Here is a 19,191-nt window from a genome sequence, read left to right as displayed (position 1 = left end):
CGTTCGACTTCCAAAGCATTTGGAAACCAAATCGCGGCTTCAGAAGCTGCAGAAGGCCCATCGGACGTTCAGGTTCCGAAAGAACGTTTGCAAACCAGAACAATCACTTCCGGGTTTGCAGCGTTTGGGAGCCAAAACGTCCAAGTTCCAGGGCGTTCAACAACCAAGGTACGACCATAATAGCATTTCAACTCAATCCAAAATTGCCAGTAACTACCGAAGACTCCAATGATTCTATATGTTCAGAACTAAGCTACACATTATACTGCAGCTAAATATAATATTAACCCAGTGTCAACTTCTCAGTTCCAAAGTGCCCTACAGAAAGAAAGGACTCCTCTCCCAAAAATTCCTTCTCCCACCTGCTCATATCCCCACCAATTACATCAGACTCAGATTAATGCCAAGTGAACCAAGTGAGGTCATCATCACTAAACAATTTGCAATGTCTTGTTTATATGTGCTGCTAAGAAATTATCGGCTTAAACAGCCCAAATCCAACCATGTCTACTCAGAAATAAATCCTATTGAATTCAATAGTCTTAGTCCCAGGGGGGTTAGGATTGCAGTCTTAGATACAAAATGCTTTTGCAGGGACAGCACTTGTGTGGTTTCCCAATTTTTGCCTGTTGTTCCCTAGTGCTGCAGCCACCTACAGCACATCCCGCACCACTTTGGAAGGTCTTCCAGCCCTTGGAAGTGGCTGTTCAGGGGTGACAGGGATCTGCAGTGGGAAGGAGAAAGCAGGAATTCTATGCTGATCCAAGCCAAAGAATCTTACGATCTGTCGGACGAATCCAAATGAAGTCTTTTGTCATATATTAAGATAGCAGAGCATGGGTTGCAATGACCATTTGACCACACAAATGCACCCTATATGGTGCAGAATTCTTGCTAAAACTTGGTCAGGCTAATATTCCTGACCAAACTACCTTTGAGTGAGAGTACTCATCCCATGTTAATTTAGTTCTCTCTATGGACTCATACAACTAGATTATCAAGAGGTTATATAGGTTAGCTAAGGGGTTGCCCGTGTCCACCCAGAATAAGTAAGATGCTTAAGCTACAATTCTATACCTGTTTTCTTGTAAACACCACTAATCTCCAAAGGACTTACTTTTGAGTAGACATACGTAGGATTGCACTGTAAATAACATACAAAAGCAATTGTAATATTGGTTGTATAGAGTTAATGATATAGATGGTCAGGTATCAGGTGTGTATGCTTTGGAACGTAAGATTAATCTACGGTTTCTTTCTCTGTTGCATTAGAAAACCCTGGGAGAGAAGGTGCAAGACACAATGGTAGGACACAGTGGGCTAGGTGCACGTGACCTGCTTTCGCCTGAAAGCGGAAGCCTGGTAAGGCAGCTGGAGGTCAGGATCAAAGAGCTGAAAGGGTGGCTGAGAGATACCGAGCTTTTTATCTTCAATTCCTGTCTGAGGCAAGAAAGCGAAGGAACAATGAATGCTGAGAAACAACTGCAATACTTTAAGGTAATAAAACACACACAACAACAACAACAACAACACCACAGCGTTGACACTAGGGCTGCTTTTTTATAGTAAACTAAAATATTAAGCAAGTGTATGTATTAAGCATGTGCGCCATGCACACATTTCTTTCCATTTGTAGCCATGTTAGTCTGTGTTGCAGAAACAACAACAAAGAATTTTGGGGCACTGTAAAGACTTCCGGCACATTTGTATAGAGACGCTGCTTTTTTCAATCGTAGAACTTAATTTTACGGATAAATCTTTCTGTACATAAGCATTTACAAGGATCGGAATAATTCCAGCCTTGCGTCTTAACTCCTTATAACTGTCTCATTGTATTCATTGCTGAATTCCGTATACAACATCCAGCTTAATGAAGACTCATTGTGTGATTTTAGGAACTAAAGTCATGAATTACTGTTGCATAAGTTTAGCATACATAAGAGGGAAATGGGGGAGGGAGCAAGCAGCTTTGTGTTCCTATTCTTTGTGCTATGGCAACACCTTTGCTCTAATATTTTGATACAGTCATGTCCTCTTTTTGAGCTGTCAGATCTAGCAAACAAGCACTCTGAGATGTCCCTTTGCGATATGAGTCGAGTTGCCCCGTTAACTGTTGCAGCACAGACGATGCTTCCTATACCATAGTCAATATGGCAGTGGACAGTTACAGTAGCCAATCTGCGTCTTGATTATAACTGTGGATGATACCCAACATTAGTCATACTCATAGTAGAACTACTGACATCAATTAAGTCTGCTAATTTCATTGGGTGTACTCTGAGTATGACTTGGATCAAATCCCCCAATATTCCTTGACTTCAGAGAAGGTGACTGAGGTGGAATTTAGCTTCATCTGTGGCATATTCACTTTTTTCAGACAAACACATGAACACACAAACGCATGAATCATACAAATCTAATTTTTCAGTACACTGAGATATGAATCGCTTTAAGGGGGGGACTCAAAACTTGTCACATAATATTAATTTATCTTGCCATCTGAATGTTGGACGCCTTGCTTTGCTAGGTTGACTCTTTGGGCTTTTGCAGGGTTTGGTGAATAGGGAGGAAGGACGGTAGTTCTGATCTTCACAGATTGGGACCAGGGTCAGCGAAGGGCCACTTATCTCCACAGTTATAAACTTATGAAACTCTAAGAGCTACTCAGTGACCAATTTGGTTTTCACTGGCCTCCTGAATTATAAAAGAATTGGTGCCTCCCTTACTTACTGGAAATCATTCCACAATAGGAATGCCAGCACTTACAAGGCTTTCTCCCTTGTTGTCAGACACATAATTTCATCTGGTGGATGAAATGCACATCTTAGACTTAAAGCAGGCTCATTTTTGTTGTTGTTATTGTTGTTGTTTATTGCCCACTCTTCACTCTGAATTCCCAGGGTGGGTTACAATATTGTAAAACACAATATTAAAAACAGTTTTTAAAACTTAACAAGTACAAAAAAAGCAGCAGGAAAATATAGGTGCATGCATGACTGTCTCTCTTGCATATTTGTCTATGGTTTCCCAGACTTCCTTCTTCACCAGGGGTCAGCAAACTTTTTCAGCAGGGGGCCGGTCCACTGTCCCTCAGACCTTGTGGGGGGCCAGACTATTTTTGGGGGGGGGAATGAACAAATTCCTATGTCCCACAAATAACCCAGAGATGTATTTTAAATTAAAGGAAACATTCTACTCATGTAAAACCACACTGATTCCAAGACTGTCCCCGGGCCAGATTTAGAAGGCGATTGGGCTGGATCCGGCCCCCGGGCCTTAGTTTGCCTACCCATGTTCTTCACTAACATGTGAAGTGTCCCTGAGAGTCTTTAAATGAATCACAGCTGGCTGACCACCCAACTGCAAAAGCATCCCTGCACATTCATTTTTAGACCTAATTGTCCTATAGTCTAACCATATAAACAGATCAAAAGTAAGCAGTAAACTAATAAAACAGGATGCAGCAATAATAAACTACATGCTATAAAGTTTTATCATTAAAAATTTTTATCACTAAAAGTTTTATCTTTTAGCACTAGCAACAAGAATCAGCACACATCACAATATATGAGCGTGCAGTGCATGCAACTCCCCCCCCCCAAAAAAAAAGTTCCTATGACATTCTGAAGGTTAAGGCTGCAGTGCTAAGGCTCCTGGGAAGCTGCTCCAGGGAACATACAATATATCAGGGTCTCCCTCTCCATTGTTAGGCACAGATATCTAATGTCGGGTCAGAGAAACCTCCAATGCCCTGGCCCAACAGATTCCAATGCTGATTGCGGGGGGGAGAGAAAGCGGGTCAGCAGCAAGTTTGTGGGCAGGTTGAGTTAGAACAGGGAAACGGCTGGGATTCCTTGGATCCAAAGCTATCTCACCCACCCAAATGTCCCCCCAACCAGGTAATGATTTAGATTTAGATGCTATAATGTAGCATCCGGGGACAGTCCCCAGATTTACAAATCAGTCCCCATACAAAATCCATTGAAGTTGAAAAGTGTCCCCAGATTCATTGAAAAAAATCTGGTAACCTTACTATAACGTGCTGTGGAAATAAAGGGTGAAGCAATTATTTAATTAATAAGGCAGCTGATGAAGTGAAAGACCCTTCTGCCTGCCACTCATAATACACAGTGCTGGGATAAGTGGTAGCATCTCAGCTCCAGGTGGTTTTGGATGATGCCTATTATTTTGATCCATACAAGTCTGGTTTTAGGCCTGGTTTTAGGACAGAAGGAGCCTTGGTTGCTCTAGTGGATGACAATTATTATTATCATTATCATTATTATTTATACCCCGCCCATCCAGCTGGGTTTCCCCAACTGCTCTGGGAGGCTCCTAATTAAAAACAGATCAAAAACAGAATAAAACATCAAATATTAAAAACTTCCCTAAACAGGGCTGCCTTCAGATGTCTTCTAAAAGTCAGACAGTTGTTTTATTTCCTTGATGAGAGGGTGTTCCACAGGGCAGGCACCACTACTGAGAAGGCCCTCTGCCTGGTTCCCTGTAACCTCACATCTCTCAGTGAGGGAATCACCAGAAGGCCCTCGGAAGTGGACCTCAGTGTCTGGGCTGAACGATGGGGGTGGAGACACTCCTTCAGTCAGAGGATGGTCACAGGGACTACTACTTTTTTAGTTCTCTCGGACCTCTCAGCAGTTGTCGTATTCTTCTGGATCACGTGTCTGGGCTGAGCATAGAAAGCTTGGTTTTACAATGATTCTGGTATTTCCTAGACAAGTGTTTTCAGACCATGGTGTGGGAAGGGCAGGATATCTCTCATGGCCACTAGCTTATGGGAAACCACAAGAGTTCATGTTCCCCCCACTCCCCGCCATGATTTTTAACATCTGCATGGAATCATAAGGAAAAGTCATCTGGAGATTTGAACTGCAGCATCACTGTTATGTTGATAACACCTGACTCTACGCTGCTGAGGGCATCTGGTCCCATTGAGCAGGCAGATTGAACATCAACACACACACACAGAGAGAGAGAGAGAGAGAGAGAGAGAGAGAGAGAGAGAGAGAGAGAGAGAGTCGGAGGGCAGCAGTGAAAGCAGGAGATGCTTCAACCAGCACCATATGTGGTTGTGGACTAGTTAAATGATCCTGTTAATGGTACAGGCTGCTGAGAACAATGGGAGTGGCAAACCAGCCCACAGTTGCATGTTTGCTTCTAGTTGAAGGTCACATCCTGCCAACTCCAAAAGGTTTCAGGTAAGGGAAAGGGTCACTGACCTCTACACAGTAATAGCCTGCAGTTCCTACTAATAAACTCTTTGACTGGAGGCTCCTTTCTCTAGCCCTCTCATGGAAAAGTAGAAACTGTTTAGTGATCTCCATTCTCTTATTTCCAGTTGACTCCCAGAATCAGGGAGTCTTGATAACATGCCTGGTGAGTCCAGCTCTCCAACAATATCTTCAAAGCAAGGCAAGGCGTTTATGGTCACTTGCAATCATGCACAAATATTTGAAATAAAATTCACTTTACTCTGAATCAAGAAAATTCAAGCATTTCAAATTTTGAAACTACTTATTATAGCAGTTATGCCAATGTGAGATTGCTTACTGTGCAATGCCATGGGGTTTAAAGATGACAGTTTGTTAAGTAGTAACTCTAGTCACTAGGCAAGCCATTTGTCTATATTGTCCTGTCATGTGGTGATAGGAACATAAATTCATTTTTATTTTTTATTTAACAAGTTTTTTAGACTTTTAATCAGAAAAACCTCATAAAACAATAAAAAGTATCCATAAGAACATGCCGTCAGAGTCAAAATTTAAAAACAAGAAGACACAAATTTAAAAATAGATAAAATCAACAGTTTTAAAGCAAATGTACATAATGAAATTACATGTCTGAGTAGGTAAAGGTAAAGGGACCCCTGACCATTAGGTCCAGTCATGGCCGACAAGAAGGGATGCGGGTGGCGCTGTGGGTAAAACCTCAGCGCCTAGGACTTGCCGATCGCATGGTCGGCGGTTCGAATCCCCGCGGCGGGGTGCGCTCCCGTAGTTCAGTCCCAGCGCCTGCCAACCTAGCAGTTCGAAAGCACCCTCGGGTGCAAGTAGATAAATAGGGACCGCTTGCCAGTGGGAAGGTAAACGGCGTTCCGTGTGCTGCGCTGGCTCGCCAGCTGCAGCTTGTCACGCTGGCCACGTGACCCGGAAGTGTCTGCGGACAGCGCTGGCTCCCGGCCTATAGAGTGAGATGAGCGCACAACCCTAGAGTCTGGCAAGACTGGCCCGTACGGGCAGGGGTACCTTTACCTTTACCTATAGACTGTTTAATCAGAAAAACCTCATAAAACAATAAAAAGTATCCATAAGAACATGCTGTTAGAGTCAAAATTTAAAAACAAGAAGACACAAATTTAAAAATAGATAAAATCAACAGTTTTAAAGCAAATGTACATAATGAAATTACATGTCTGAGTAGGTAAGGGTAAGGGACCCCTGACCATTAGGTCCAGTCATGGCCGACTCTGGGGTTGCAGCACTCATCTCACTTTATTGGCTGAGGGAGCTGGCATACAGCTTCTGGGTCATGTGTCCAGCATGACAAACCTGCTTGTGGCGAACCAGAGTAGCGCACGGAAACGCCGTTTACCTTCCCACTGGAGCGGTACCTATTTATCTACTTGCACTTTTATGTGCTTTCGAACTGCTAGGTTGGCAGGAGCAGGGACCGAGCAACGGGAGCTCAGCCCGTTGCGGGAATTCGAACCGCCGACCTTCTGATCGGCAAGTCCTAGGCTCTGTGGTTTAACCCACAGCGCCACCCAGCTTGCTTAAACAAAAAAGGTTTTTTGCAGACATCAAAAACAGTACAATGAAGGTGCCTACCAAATATTAATTTTATATAAAAAAAACTGTGGTGAAAACTGGAATGTTACACCTGGTAGAACAATACATACAATTTGTTTATCAAGTAGTAAGATGGATCTAAATAGTTGTTGTTGTTTTACCCCAATACTTTCCATTCTCCTAAAATCTTCCTGTATCTGCCAGCTCGTTTCAACTTGGGATAGCAGAAGCTTTAAAATAATGGCTATGTTTTAAGAGATTATTGCCAAACCCACATTTTTTATTCCAGGGAGACATTGTGATAGATGCCAGCATTTCAGTAATGATATAAGCAATCTGTAACCTATTATAATTTCCTTTCAGAATAACTTAATTTTCATATTGTTTTATATGACTGGAATTTTAATAGTGTTTTTAATTTAGGAAAAGAAGTATACTATGCATTACTAATTACACAGGAACAGGGATTAAATAGCAGCACCCTGAACTACATTTTTAAAAAAACAAACATTTTTTAAAGTACTTAACCCAGCATAAGGAGTGGCACCAAGAAATTAAAAAATGTCATGCTTAGATAATCATAGCTTTATGGACAAAAAACATGTAAAGAGGCATAAATTCTGCGCTTATTATTTGACTTATTTATTATACTGTACTGCTGGAGTCAAGCTGGAATAAATACAGGTGCTACTCATTGGCTAGCAATGTGAGAAATTTAATTGTTTTCAAGTAATTTAAAGATAATGTATTTGTATGTATATTTCAAAGCCCATAATTTGACAGGAGTAGTTATGCCAAAGTCACTCAGGTTGCATACTAATAAGTCAAGCAGAATTTCCTAAATAATCGAAATGTACTTAAAAGAAATTTGTTTGATGGCGCTTGTATTTTTCACATGTAAGTAGAGTGAAAAGGAAAATAAGTTCTTTATTAGAAGTGTGGATATTTTTAATAATAAATGTCACATGCCATTTCCAAACTTGTCAGTGAGATGCCACACTCTTAAAAAGGAATCTTGGCAAGGGAGATGCTCATTGCAGCAATTGGGTGGATAATAGTATAAAAGGTATTGTTTTTAAATGAAGGGAACCAGTGCCCTATTTTGAAAGAACTCATAATCTATTTTAAACTGTCATTCTATGTTTCTGACTTGCAATTAGATGATCTTTCCAAAATGTCAGTCTGAGATTTTCCTTCGACCGTCACCCTAATAAAATCTGACAGCAAGTGTATTATATCCAAACTCCCCCCACCCATAATTAGCATCAAAGATCCTCACTAAGGTTAATCAGGAAAGTTGTACAAAGGGTTTCCAATGAATGGCCATGAAAGCAGCAGTATGCCTTTAAAAACACCCTTGTAATATAGGCAAGATGGATGACAATCAGGAGACAAATGTATGAGCAAAGCTGTTTGGAGAGAATAGTTTTGTAGTGTATGATGTATGTTACGCAAATGAGCTTATTAGGACTCTCATCTATTTTATTATTGGTGCCCAATTTAATAGAGGCATTTAAAAAACAATATTTCTGCCTGACTCCTCGGAAGGAAGAAGATACATTGATATAATTGAAAGCAAATGATTGCATGTTGTGCCATTTAATCATGTCATTTTTCAGTGGCTGTTTTTTGCACTTCACTGCATGCTTATAGAATATTTAGCTTTATATAGATTAGGTTCCACCACCAGAAACTGAGTTCAGCGATTATTTTAGGCAACGTTTTCTTTTAAGTTTGGAATCAGTTAAAAAAACAGCCAGATTTTTCAGTGTTTTCTTTAGAAGATTATAAGCCATCATTCACTTCTAGTATGTGGAATTTGGTTGTATTATTATTATGAGAGATAACTTATTGCTAGTTGTTCTTTTCAAGTCTCTAATGGAAAACTTTATTTTTTCATCATTTACAGAGCGCATCTACAATAATTTTTAATACATGGGGCTCACCAAGCCAGCAGGAAGAATTAGAAACATGCTCAAGAATCTTATGGAAAGCTTTCATTAACAGTCAGTTTTATAGATGTAGATGTTATCAAGATAACTGGTCATAAAAGAACATGGAATTAGTATGGAACCTATACATCCCGGTTTTCTAACTGCACTGTCCAATCTCCTAAGAAATCATTTCTAGACTTCGTACAGGGACCAATGTATTAGAGACTATGAAACAGCCTTAGGTTGCAGTCTTATACAAATTTACCTCTATATCTGATCTTCTAATGTCCGGGTGAGAATGCAACTTCTTTACTCAGGCGTATCTTTACCTCTCCAGTGTCTAATTCTGAAAAGACTCACAGAAGAAGCTGATGATGGACAGCATTGGTTGGTTGGAACCAGTGCTTTTTTTTCTTTTAAAAAAATGTTTAGGGGTACTCTCATTTTCCTATTCATATTGAAATACTGCCCCTCAGTGAGGCCAAACTTAGATTCACGAAATGTTTAGGGGTATGCGAACCCCTGTATCCCCCCAGAAAAAATCACTTGTTGGAACCATTTATGAACCCCTTGCCCACAATCCCCTCAAGCAGCTTTGTTACAGGTCAGGAGGTCCCAGTCTCAGTAAGGCTTTAGCGACATTTTCAGTTCTGACGTGAACACAGCCCTGTGCAAGGCAGAAAAATTAGAAAGAATGGGGCAGCCTTGCATGTGTTGATTGGGGAGCTTGGAAGTATCACCAACGTTTCATTGGTTGAAGCAACTTTTGATTTGCTAGTATGCAAATTTGTGATGTAAAATGCTGGCAGGGTTTGTGAATGAGGAAGTTGCAGTCGCTTCTAGCTTTGATATTCCCTTCGTGTTCCTGGAGAATTTTTAGCAATACACGTCAGGAAAGTAAATACAGGCAGGTTAAGGAACATTAGAAAATGCATTCCAGCTATAAATTGAATAATAAAGTTGTGGGTATATTTTGGCATAAATAGTGGTTTTGAAATTTGTCCTTCAACTTACTTAAAATTCAGAGATATTAAGGGGAGAGTGTTCCCTCATTCCAGAAATAATGGGATTTTGGCTATTATAAGAGTAAGGCAATTGAAACAGTTATAGGACGCATTTTATTAATAAGTAGAACATCTGTATAAAACGTCCACCTGCTGATAAACTGTGCAGTGTTACTTTACAATGAAATGCACTTAATCATTTTAAGACATCTTCTAATGACATCTTATTGGGATTAACATTTTGAACACAAATACTTTTAGGCATTAAAACACCCATTTTAAATGAGATTGCATTGTCTTGTTTACCCTTGTTCATTAATAAGCAATCTGTTAACTGCTAGAAAACTCAAATTGTGGAAGTGCAAGCTGATTAGTAAGCAATCCAGCTACATTATGGATATAATCATATTTTTTTGTTGAAGACTTTCAGTTTAACAATCAACTTGCCCTTTACCCAAAGGCATAAAAAGGTATGTATACATATAGATATTAGACATTAACACCATTGTTTTGCTTTAGGAATTCAGCTTTGCACTGGTTAGGAAACAGAAAACTTTCAGTGGGAGAGCTACTTTTCTTATGCAGAAAATGTATTTAAGTGCCATCTTACTATTATTTTTAAACAATGGCAATATTTAGCTTTTCCTCTTGGAAACAGCAGTGTCAGTTAGGAGGTTGCACCCAAAGAAGTCCATGTTTTTCAGTTACCAGCATCTCTAAACAGCTCAGATATTTTTCACAAGGCTTTTCTTATTAACTGTAATTCCCTACCCCCATCCCGCTGCTACCAAATTTTCCCTAAAAGGAAACCTAAAATGCTAGGGTGATAGCTTAGATTTTTCTCATGGGGTTATGTACTTTCATCTGTAGCATCCTGCAGAGAGAAACAGATGTTTTCACGGTGCACAATTTAAATTGCCTAGTAAGCTCCTGAATGTGAAGAAGTCTTCCGTGCTCTAATATGGTAGAAGATACTAGATCCACAGTAACTCGGTGAAGGAAACACAGTGTGTGGGAGCAGGGGAGGGGAGCTAGGCTGAAGAATACATCTTCCTAGACACTTGTGGTGGCATTTTCCCCTTGGTGTCTCTCTTCAAAAGCACTTAACACACTGTAATGTTGACTGCAGATTTGCTCAGAACAGCACAGAAACAAAGGAAGCCATAGGGCAGACAGATCAGAATAAAGAGAACTAGCTACTCGTCATGGTGGCTTTGTTCTACCTCCATTGTTGGATATCTGTTGCTGGGGGGGTCACAAGTGGGGCAAACACTGCTGAACTAAGGTCCTCCTTTTGGACTTTCTATAAACATCTGGCTGGTCACTGTAAGAACAGGATTGTCAGGTCCCAAAACACAACAAAAACAAAATGCAACTTGCAAGTAAGAAAGAGATCTTTATTCAGGCTCAGCAGCAAGCACAAGGTCCAAAAATCAAGATTCCAAGGTACATGAATAGGCCAAGAGGTTCATATTTTAATGGAAGCTACAAAAATGTTCCAACAGTTAGCAGGGAGGACCTCCCACCTCCATCCCTGGTTGCCACACTTCCAGCCCTCCACCTGCTTCTCCACCATCTTCATCTTGAGCTGCCAAACCATGCCAGATCCTGATGGAGCCAAAGGGCCCATGACACGGATGATGAACTAGATGGCGTTTTGGATTGTTCTTGTGTTCTTTTTTTGCAACAGAGGGACACAGGTGTGTTAAAACTGTAGAAAGAAAGAAAATGTTTCCTTGGTTGAATTACAAGTTGAAATGTCTCTGTTATCCCACATCTTTCCGATGCAATCAACTTCAAAATATTTAAATCTGTAACATGGAACTGTTCAAAAGTTTTGCTTTGTGGAAGAGTTGTGAAAGTGCTGAAATCATACCTTTATTAGAGCCTACAAACACTCAGACCAGGGAAGAGTTGCATGTACCGGTAATTCAAAAGCTGGTACCCTGCCTTGTGAACCTTGGTTGATCCTAATATGTCCCATGTTTTGCCAGGCCTTTGTCTTTTATATATGGCAGTGTTTCAATATTCCTATATGTTTGCAGTGTTACTTTTAAAAAGGTGTCTTGGTAAATTCTACTGGTAGTTTCTAAATTTCAGTATTATATGTGTTTCATATGGAGAGGACTTCTCAGGGGTGGGGAAGACCATTTGGCCTGGGGCCTCAAGTTCAAAAGGGGCCTCTGATTTTATTTTATTTTTAGACACTTGTATTTATGGCATTCGATAAGTTTGACAACTTGCCTTTTGGAAAGGGGGAAGGGAAGAAGTGCTGGGGCTTCCTCTTGGCTTGCTTTGCTGTCTGCTGGAAAGGTGTGTGTGTGTGTGTGTGTGTGTGTGTGTGTGTGTGTGTGTGGTAGTGGTGGAGGAAGATGCATTTGCTGTTGCATTGATTTTGCTGTCTTTTCCTACTCTGGCATTGGCTGCAGTGTTAACTTCTCTTTGTAGGAAAGGCTAAATCTGGGCTGTTGCACATTGTGAGAAAACTGGGAGAGGAGAGGGATGAATTTTTATTTATTTATACATACATACATACATACATACATACATACATACCCCGCCCATCTGGCTGAGTTTCCCCAGCCACAGCCACTCTGGGCGGCTTCCAATCGAATGTTAAAAACAATACAGCATTAAATATTAAAAACTTCCCTAGACGGGGCTGCCTTCAGATGTCTTTTAAAGATAAGATAGCTACTTATTTCCTTCACATCTGAAGGGAGGGCGTTCCACAGGGCGGGCGCCACTACCAAGAAGGCCCTCTGCCTGGTTCCCTGTAACCTCACTTCTCACAATGAGGGAACCGCCAGAAGGCCCTCAGTGCTGGATCTCAGTGTCCGGGCTGGACAATGGGGGTGGTGATGCTCTTTTAGGTATACAGGGCCGAGGCTGTTTAGTTCTCATGCTGTTTGTTTGTTTGTTTGTTTGTTTGTTTGTTTGTTGAATTGGGGAAGTGCTGGGGCTCTTGACTGCCTACCTGGTTTTTTCATGGAGGGGCTTTTTGGGGGGAGGAGTGATAATAAATAAGCAGTACAAATACAAATATGAATTTGAATGCTCATGCGCTGCAGAGCACCTGAATGAAGTTCATGAACTGGTGCTCCATGGACCACAGTTTCGGAACCCCTGCTATAAGGTATGGTGTTGCATAATATTCTTAAAGCAGCAACAACACTGGACTCTGCAAGTGACCGCTGAATTATTATACTTATACTTATACCTATACTTATACTTATAAAGTGCATTGACACTGACCATTCTTCTGTCCACAGTCCCTCTGCTGCGAAATTAAACAAAGACGCCGAGGCGTGGGCTCAGTTTTGCGTTTGTGCCAGCACCTCCTTAATGACCAGGATACCTGTAACCTGAACGCAGATCACCAGTCAATGCAGCTGATAATTGTAAATCTTGAAAGGAGGTGGGAAGCCATCGTCATGCAAGCTGTCCAGTGGCAAACTAGACTGCAGAAGAAGTTGGCAAAGCATTCCGTAAGTGACACCTGCTTGATGTTCCTTCCCTTCAAATGCATTCACGTGGGGCATTTCCCCAGCACCTTAAAATCCTTTCTTGTTCCTCTTGATATCTTCACTGAAGGTGCAACAGCGAGCCAAATAATTAGGCTTCTGAACCTTTCTCCCCAAACATATAATGATCCTGTCAATGGAACCAACTGATTAATGGGCTATGAACACGTTGCACAAACTAGAGTTCTGTTTTTAAGCACATAGATATTGATCCTTTTAAGGCACTGAATGGATTTAGTGGAATTGAAATAAATGGCAGATAAGGGTAGTCAATGGTTTTCTGAATTAGACCAAAACATGTATTGTTGTTTGTAATATGATACACTTCAATCATTTGTCTAGATCTCTATAAAGAAGAGTTTGGATTTGATATCCCGCCTTTCACTCCCTTTAAGGAGTCTCAAAGCGGCTAACGTTCTCCTTTCCCTTCCTCCCCCACAACAAACACTCTGTGAGGTGAGTGGGGCTGAGAGACTTCAAAGAAGTGTGACTGACCCAAGGTCACCCAGCAGCTGCATGTGGAGGAGCGGAGACGCGAACCCGGTTCCCCAGATTACGAGACTACCGCTCTTAACCACTACACCACACTGGCTCTCCTGTGCAGCCCCTGGACTTATTCTGAACATCCCGTTTGTCCAGCACTAGTCTGCATCTATGTGCTTTAGCCCATCAATTCCAACCTTATTGCCAAACAAAGTTAGAGAGCATGGAATAAGTACTATGGAAATAATGGTACCTGAAGAAGTGTGCATGCACACGAAAGCTCAGACCAATAACAAACTTAGCTGGTCTCTAAGGAGCTATTGGAAGGAATTTTTTTTATTATGGGTATAAGTGTTTTGTATGGATTCAAAATATTAAAGTTGGAATTGTTCTACATGTAATCTACTTGAGCCTGTCCTGAGACAAGCTATCCAATATTTAAAGCATCCTCAATACATGCTCATCCAACCTTTCCTTGAAGACCTGTGGAATTCTGACATTGCTTGCAATGGACAGATTGAAAAGTGTCTTGCTTTTTTAGCAGCATTCCTAAAGGAGCTCATGACATAAATAGAACACCACAGGGGCAGCTGTGTGTTGGTGCCTTTGTCGGACCCCATCCCTCTATTAGAGCCAAATCAGGACCTTGCTCTGGTCCTTTCTTTACAGGGTAGTGGTGCAGAGACTGCCCATCTGATCCAGAAGCTTTATTCCTCTTAAAATAGCAGCAGTTGGCAAAAAGCTGTATTGTTTTTGTTGTGTTGTGCTCTCACTTTTTCACCTTCTGGTGCCGACTGTTCTCTTTTGCCTGAAGCAGAGGCAAGCGGCAACTGTGAAAAAGCTCTGCAGGCTGCTGAACACACGTGTAAAAGCGCCACTGCAGCCGGAGCTACTCTCATCTTTGCCATGCGAGCTGCTGCTGCTGGGTTTAGCTGCAGTTCTTCTAAATAAGCTGCTACGTGCTAATTAAAGGCTAGTGCTGCTCTTGCAGCAGGAGTGAAGTAGTCTTGTGGCTCTATTTGGATAAGAATCGATCGGGAGGTGAGGTAGGGGGAGTGTAAAAGCACTGTGTGTTTTCTTGATGTCAGGATGCCAGAGAACTTCACAAGCTCCACACTGCTTTGTTCCCACTTTGCCTGGGGTAACCTAGACTTCTTTGCTGGACTGAATTACATTTCACCTGGTAGGGAATGCAACTGGTGAGAAATGGCAGCCATTAAGAACTCTCCATATAGGTTTTATTTTTCGTTTTGGGGAGGCCTCTTGCTACAAACATATGCATTCCATATGAAAACAGGGCTAGTTTCCAAATCTACCATTTTCTTAGATGATAAAAAGAGTTCTTAGAATCAGGATGCTGTAGTTGGAACTGAAATTAGCTAGTCTCTCTTGCATTCTTTTTCTCTCCCTCCCCTGCCGTCTCCCAATTCCAAGCTGGCATGCTACAACATTTCCTTTCATTCAGTTCCTGTGTAGTCATTTCTTGGGCTGATCCCAAGATTGCTTTCTCTGCTTTGCCTATCTCTCTGCACTTGATGGTGTGCCAGTCTTGGCACATGAATGGTATCCCCGGGAAACAAGTATATAGTTTTTTTATTTGAGGTTGTCCACAATATACTGTAATATATGAAAACAAATGGGATGTGTTTACATCTCTGATGGCATCAGACTCGGTGTTGGCAAGAGTCATTGACAGTGCAAATGCTGGCCTGGTTGATTAGATGTGTTACGGAAGTTCAGGAATTGCTTCCATCTTCTGTTCTTTTAATGCATCTATCAACATTTTCCTTTGACCATTTTCCTTTTCATGGTCCCTAATGGCAACCTATTATTCATGCTCGGGGGTTATGTTGAAATTATTTGTAAAGAGCTTGGATATATATATATATATATATATATATATATATATATATATATATAGTAATATTTATTAAGAGTTAAAGATTCCAAAGAGAAAAATGAAAAAGTTAAACAAAGCAAAACAATACAATACATGAAAAACAAAAACAAAACAAAACACTGCTTATCTTTACAAAACAAAAAACAAAAACAAAAACAGAAACAGAAACAATTAACAACACATCCAGTATTTCCATATCTTATCTTTCATTTACTTGTTTCAATGACCTCCTCGCACCTCCCTTCTTTGTATTCTAGTTCAGTTAGCTATTTCAGCAAATCCTTTCCATCTTTCTCAGTTTTTGTCCTATAATTTATCTTAACACAATCTAACCTTATTTTTTTCCCCTTTGGCCCATTAACAGTCTATTTTTACTTAATTCTTAATAACATTTCTGCTAAAGACATATAACTTCATTCCAGCATCCTTCTAACATTCATTAATTTTACAGTGTTTCTGTAAATAGTCTTTAAATTTTTTCCAATCTTCTTCCACCGACTCTTCTCCCTGGTCTTGGATTCTGCCTGTCATTTCCGCCAGTTCCATGTAGTCCATCAACTTCATCTGCCATTCTTCCCGGGTGGGTAAATCTTGTGTCTTCCAATACTTTGTGATAAGTATTCTTGCTGCTGTTGTGGCATACATGAAAAAAGTTCTGTCCTTCTTTGTCACCAATTGGCCGACCATGCCCAGGAGAAAGGTCTCTGGTTTCTTCAGGAAGGTATATTTAAATACCTTTTTCATTTCATTATAGATCATCTCCCAGAATGACTTAATCCTTGGGCACGTCCACCAAAGGTGAAAGAATGTACCTTCAGTCTCATTACATTTCCAACATTTATTATCGGGCAGATGGTAAATTTTTGCAAGCTTGACTGGTGTCACGTACCACCTGTAAATCATTTTCATTAAATTCTCTCTTAAGGCATTACATGCCGTAAACTTCATACCTGTGGTCCATAACTGTTCCCAGTCAGCCATCATGATGTTGTGTCCAACATCTTGTGCCCATTTAATCATAGCAGATTTCACCGTTTCATCCTGAGTGTTCCATTTCAACAGCAAGTTATACATTCTTGATAAATTCTTAATTTTGGGGTCTAACAATTCTGTTTCCAATTTTGATTTTTCCACCTGGAGACTAAGTTTTTTATCCAAATTATATGCCTCCATTATTTGGTAGTAATGGAGCCAGTCTCGCACTTTGTTTTTTAGTTTTTCAAAACTCTGCAGTTTTATTCTGTCTCCCTCTTGTTCCAGAATTTCCCAATATTTCGGCCATTTGGCCTCCATATTGAGTTTTTTCTGAGCCTTCGCTTCCATTGAGATATATATATATTTTAGTAGCTTTTTAAAATAACTTTTTGCTGCCTTTTAAAAGATCTTTTTACAATATCCACAGTTTCCCCCGAAACATAAAGTTTCTCTAGGACTGATAGCAGAAGACAGTTTGTTTCTTATATTGTCAGTGTATGTCAATATGAAAGCTGGCATTGAATTGCTGTGGTTTTTCCTTAAAATTCTAGGGCAATCCCCAATACACTTTCCCCATCCAGTCATGTGTCAAGTCTATTTGCATAAAGTTTATTTCATTTAATTCATTCATTTGATTAAGTGAAAAGGATTTGTGAATAATTCAGACTACCTGCCTATGAAATAGAATTCCAGGAGTGGTTTAACAATCAATCCTTCTTCCCAGGGAACTCTGGGAACTGTAACTCAGAGAGGGAAATAGGGCTCGCCTAACAGCTATCAGCACCCTAAACAAACTAAAGTTCCCAGAATTCATTGGGGAAAGCCACGGCAGGAAAGTTGTATAATAGTGCTTTAAATGTACGGCGTGGGTGTGGTTTTGGTGTAATGTTCTCCTAGTAGCGGCTCTACCCAAATTCTGTCCCTGCAGAAGTGTCCAGACCCTTTTCAAAGGCAGCCCTGTTTAGTGCTGTTATAGTCATCCAGTTTGGATGTAACCATAGTATTCATCCCTAGGAACAGAAGCAGTTGGTTAACCAACCTAAGCTAGTAAAAATATACTCATGGTCACAGCTGCCAACAAAAAGATTGACAGCTTGTCCACAGTGCTGCTTGTCCCATACCTAGGAAGCTCAGGTCCAAGCAGTTTTCCACTTGATCAATGCTTTCTAGACCCAGGTCTGAGCGGTTTCCCCTGGTCCCGCTCCTTTCCCAGGAAAAACCTTCTCCTTGTAGAAGCTGCTCATATAAGCAGAATTGCCAGGGCTACAAATGAGGGTTTAGGCAAAACAGCACTTCCAAAAGAGAGGCTGTTGTTCTTTTCAATTCATTATCAGTGATTTCACTGTCCTTGCCTTGAAATCTGTCACATATAAGAGGCCACTGTTCTTTTTTTCCCCCTACACAACTGAAGAAGCTGTTAGTTGCCACATTTTGAGTTGGTATCATTTAGGTTTGGGATGCCTGCCTGATTGAAGTCTGTTCCTGGCTCTCTGCAATATTTCTGACTTAGATTATTCATGTGGATTTGAGAAATGCTTCCTTTCCATCATGCAAATTTTCCTCTGCTGCCGAACGCTTCTGTAAGTACACTGTACTGTGTGTCCAGCTCAATTCCCATGTGCATTGGCTTTGAAAGTATGCTGTACATCCAGCCACATAATTGAAAATAATAAGGCCACAATAAATGGGATGGCCTTAGGGTATAACACCCAAGGGATTCAATTGGTGTCACTCTGCATCAATGTCCATGCATCATGGTAATTGAGGTAACATAACCAATTACCACATTTTAATTAGAGTTGTAAGAACTTGGAAAAATCTGCGGTGGTGAGACAGCTCACTTTAAAAAAAACAACACCAAGCATTTGCTTTCCAGAAGCCTTTTTTCTTGGATGCTTATTCTTAGGAGTCAAAGAGGTTGCTGAAAGTACCATTTGAGAGGAGGTTGGGAAAAAAATCCAGATTCTTTTTAATGAATGGAAAGCAAACCTGGAAACAAAAATGTGCTAAAACGCTGCATTCCTGCTAAGCTGATATCCTCATCCCCTTCTTCTTTTGTGCTTCCCTGACACTTTTAGGAAAAGAAAACAGTTGTTCATAAAGTTGGCCCTCAATGAAGTGTCCTTGTTCTCTGCCTTTCCCATTGGTGAAATGCTTTTTTAGAAAAAAAAATCAATAGCATGATGCTCATTACACATGTTGAAAAATCACCTATAGAAGAATGATGCACAAATTATCACGTTGTTGTTTTGATACACATCACCACTCAATACTAACAGCACTTGGCATCTGAAATGGCCTAATTGCGAACTAAATAATTATTTTGTGAAGCAAGAACAATGGCAAAAGAAGTAGCATAAGAATTTACTATAGAGCTCATTCTGCAAGCTGGTGTGAAAATCAGGAAAGAAAACACAATCAGCATCCTGTGGAAATTACTTGCTCCATTTATGTTCCATTAATACCAGATACTTGATATAAGCCTTCCACGAGCATGTGTGTCCACAGGATTTTTGCTGGGAGGGGCATGGAAAACATTTTAAATATGAGAGAGGGGTTTCT

The 19,191-nt window shown here is 40.6% G+C and overlaps 1 protein-coding gene across 3 annotated transcripts in view; it reads left to right on the top strand.

The window, feature by feature from the left end:
• The window catches only part of AKAP6 (A-kinase anchoring protein 6), a 241,344-nt gene that overhangs the window by 201,776 nt on the left and 20,377 nt on the right, over window positions 1–19,191 (top strand). For all 3 annotated transcript variants that reach the window (XM_053380690.1, XM_053380707.1, XM_053380698.1), the window contains exons 11-12: window positions 1,273–1,497; window positions 13,020–13,235. In XM_053380690.1, coding sequence (XP_053236665.1) covers window positions 1,273–1,497; window positions 13,020–13,235 — 441 coding nt within the window. The remainder of the gene's footprint in view (window positions 1–1,272; window positions 1,498–13,019; window positions 13,236–19,191) is intronic.

This window comes from Podarcis raffonei, chromosome 1 (assembly GCF_027172205.1).
Source record: "Podarcis raffonei isolate rPodRaf1 chromosome 1, rPodRaf1.pri, whole genome shotgun sequence".
In the NCBI taxonomy this organism is placed as follows: domain Eukaryota; kingdom Metazoa; phylum Chordata; class Lepidosauria; order Squamata; family Lacertidae; genus Podarcis; species Podarcis raffonei.
This window is presented reverse-complemented; position numbering and strand designations above follow the sequence as displayed.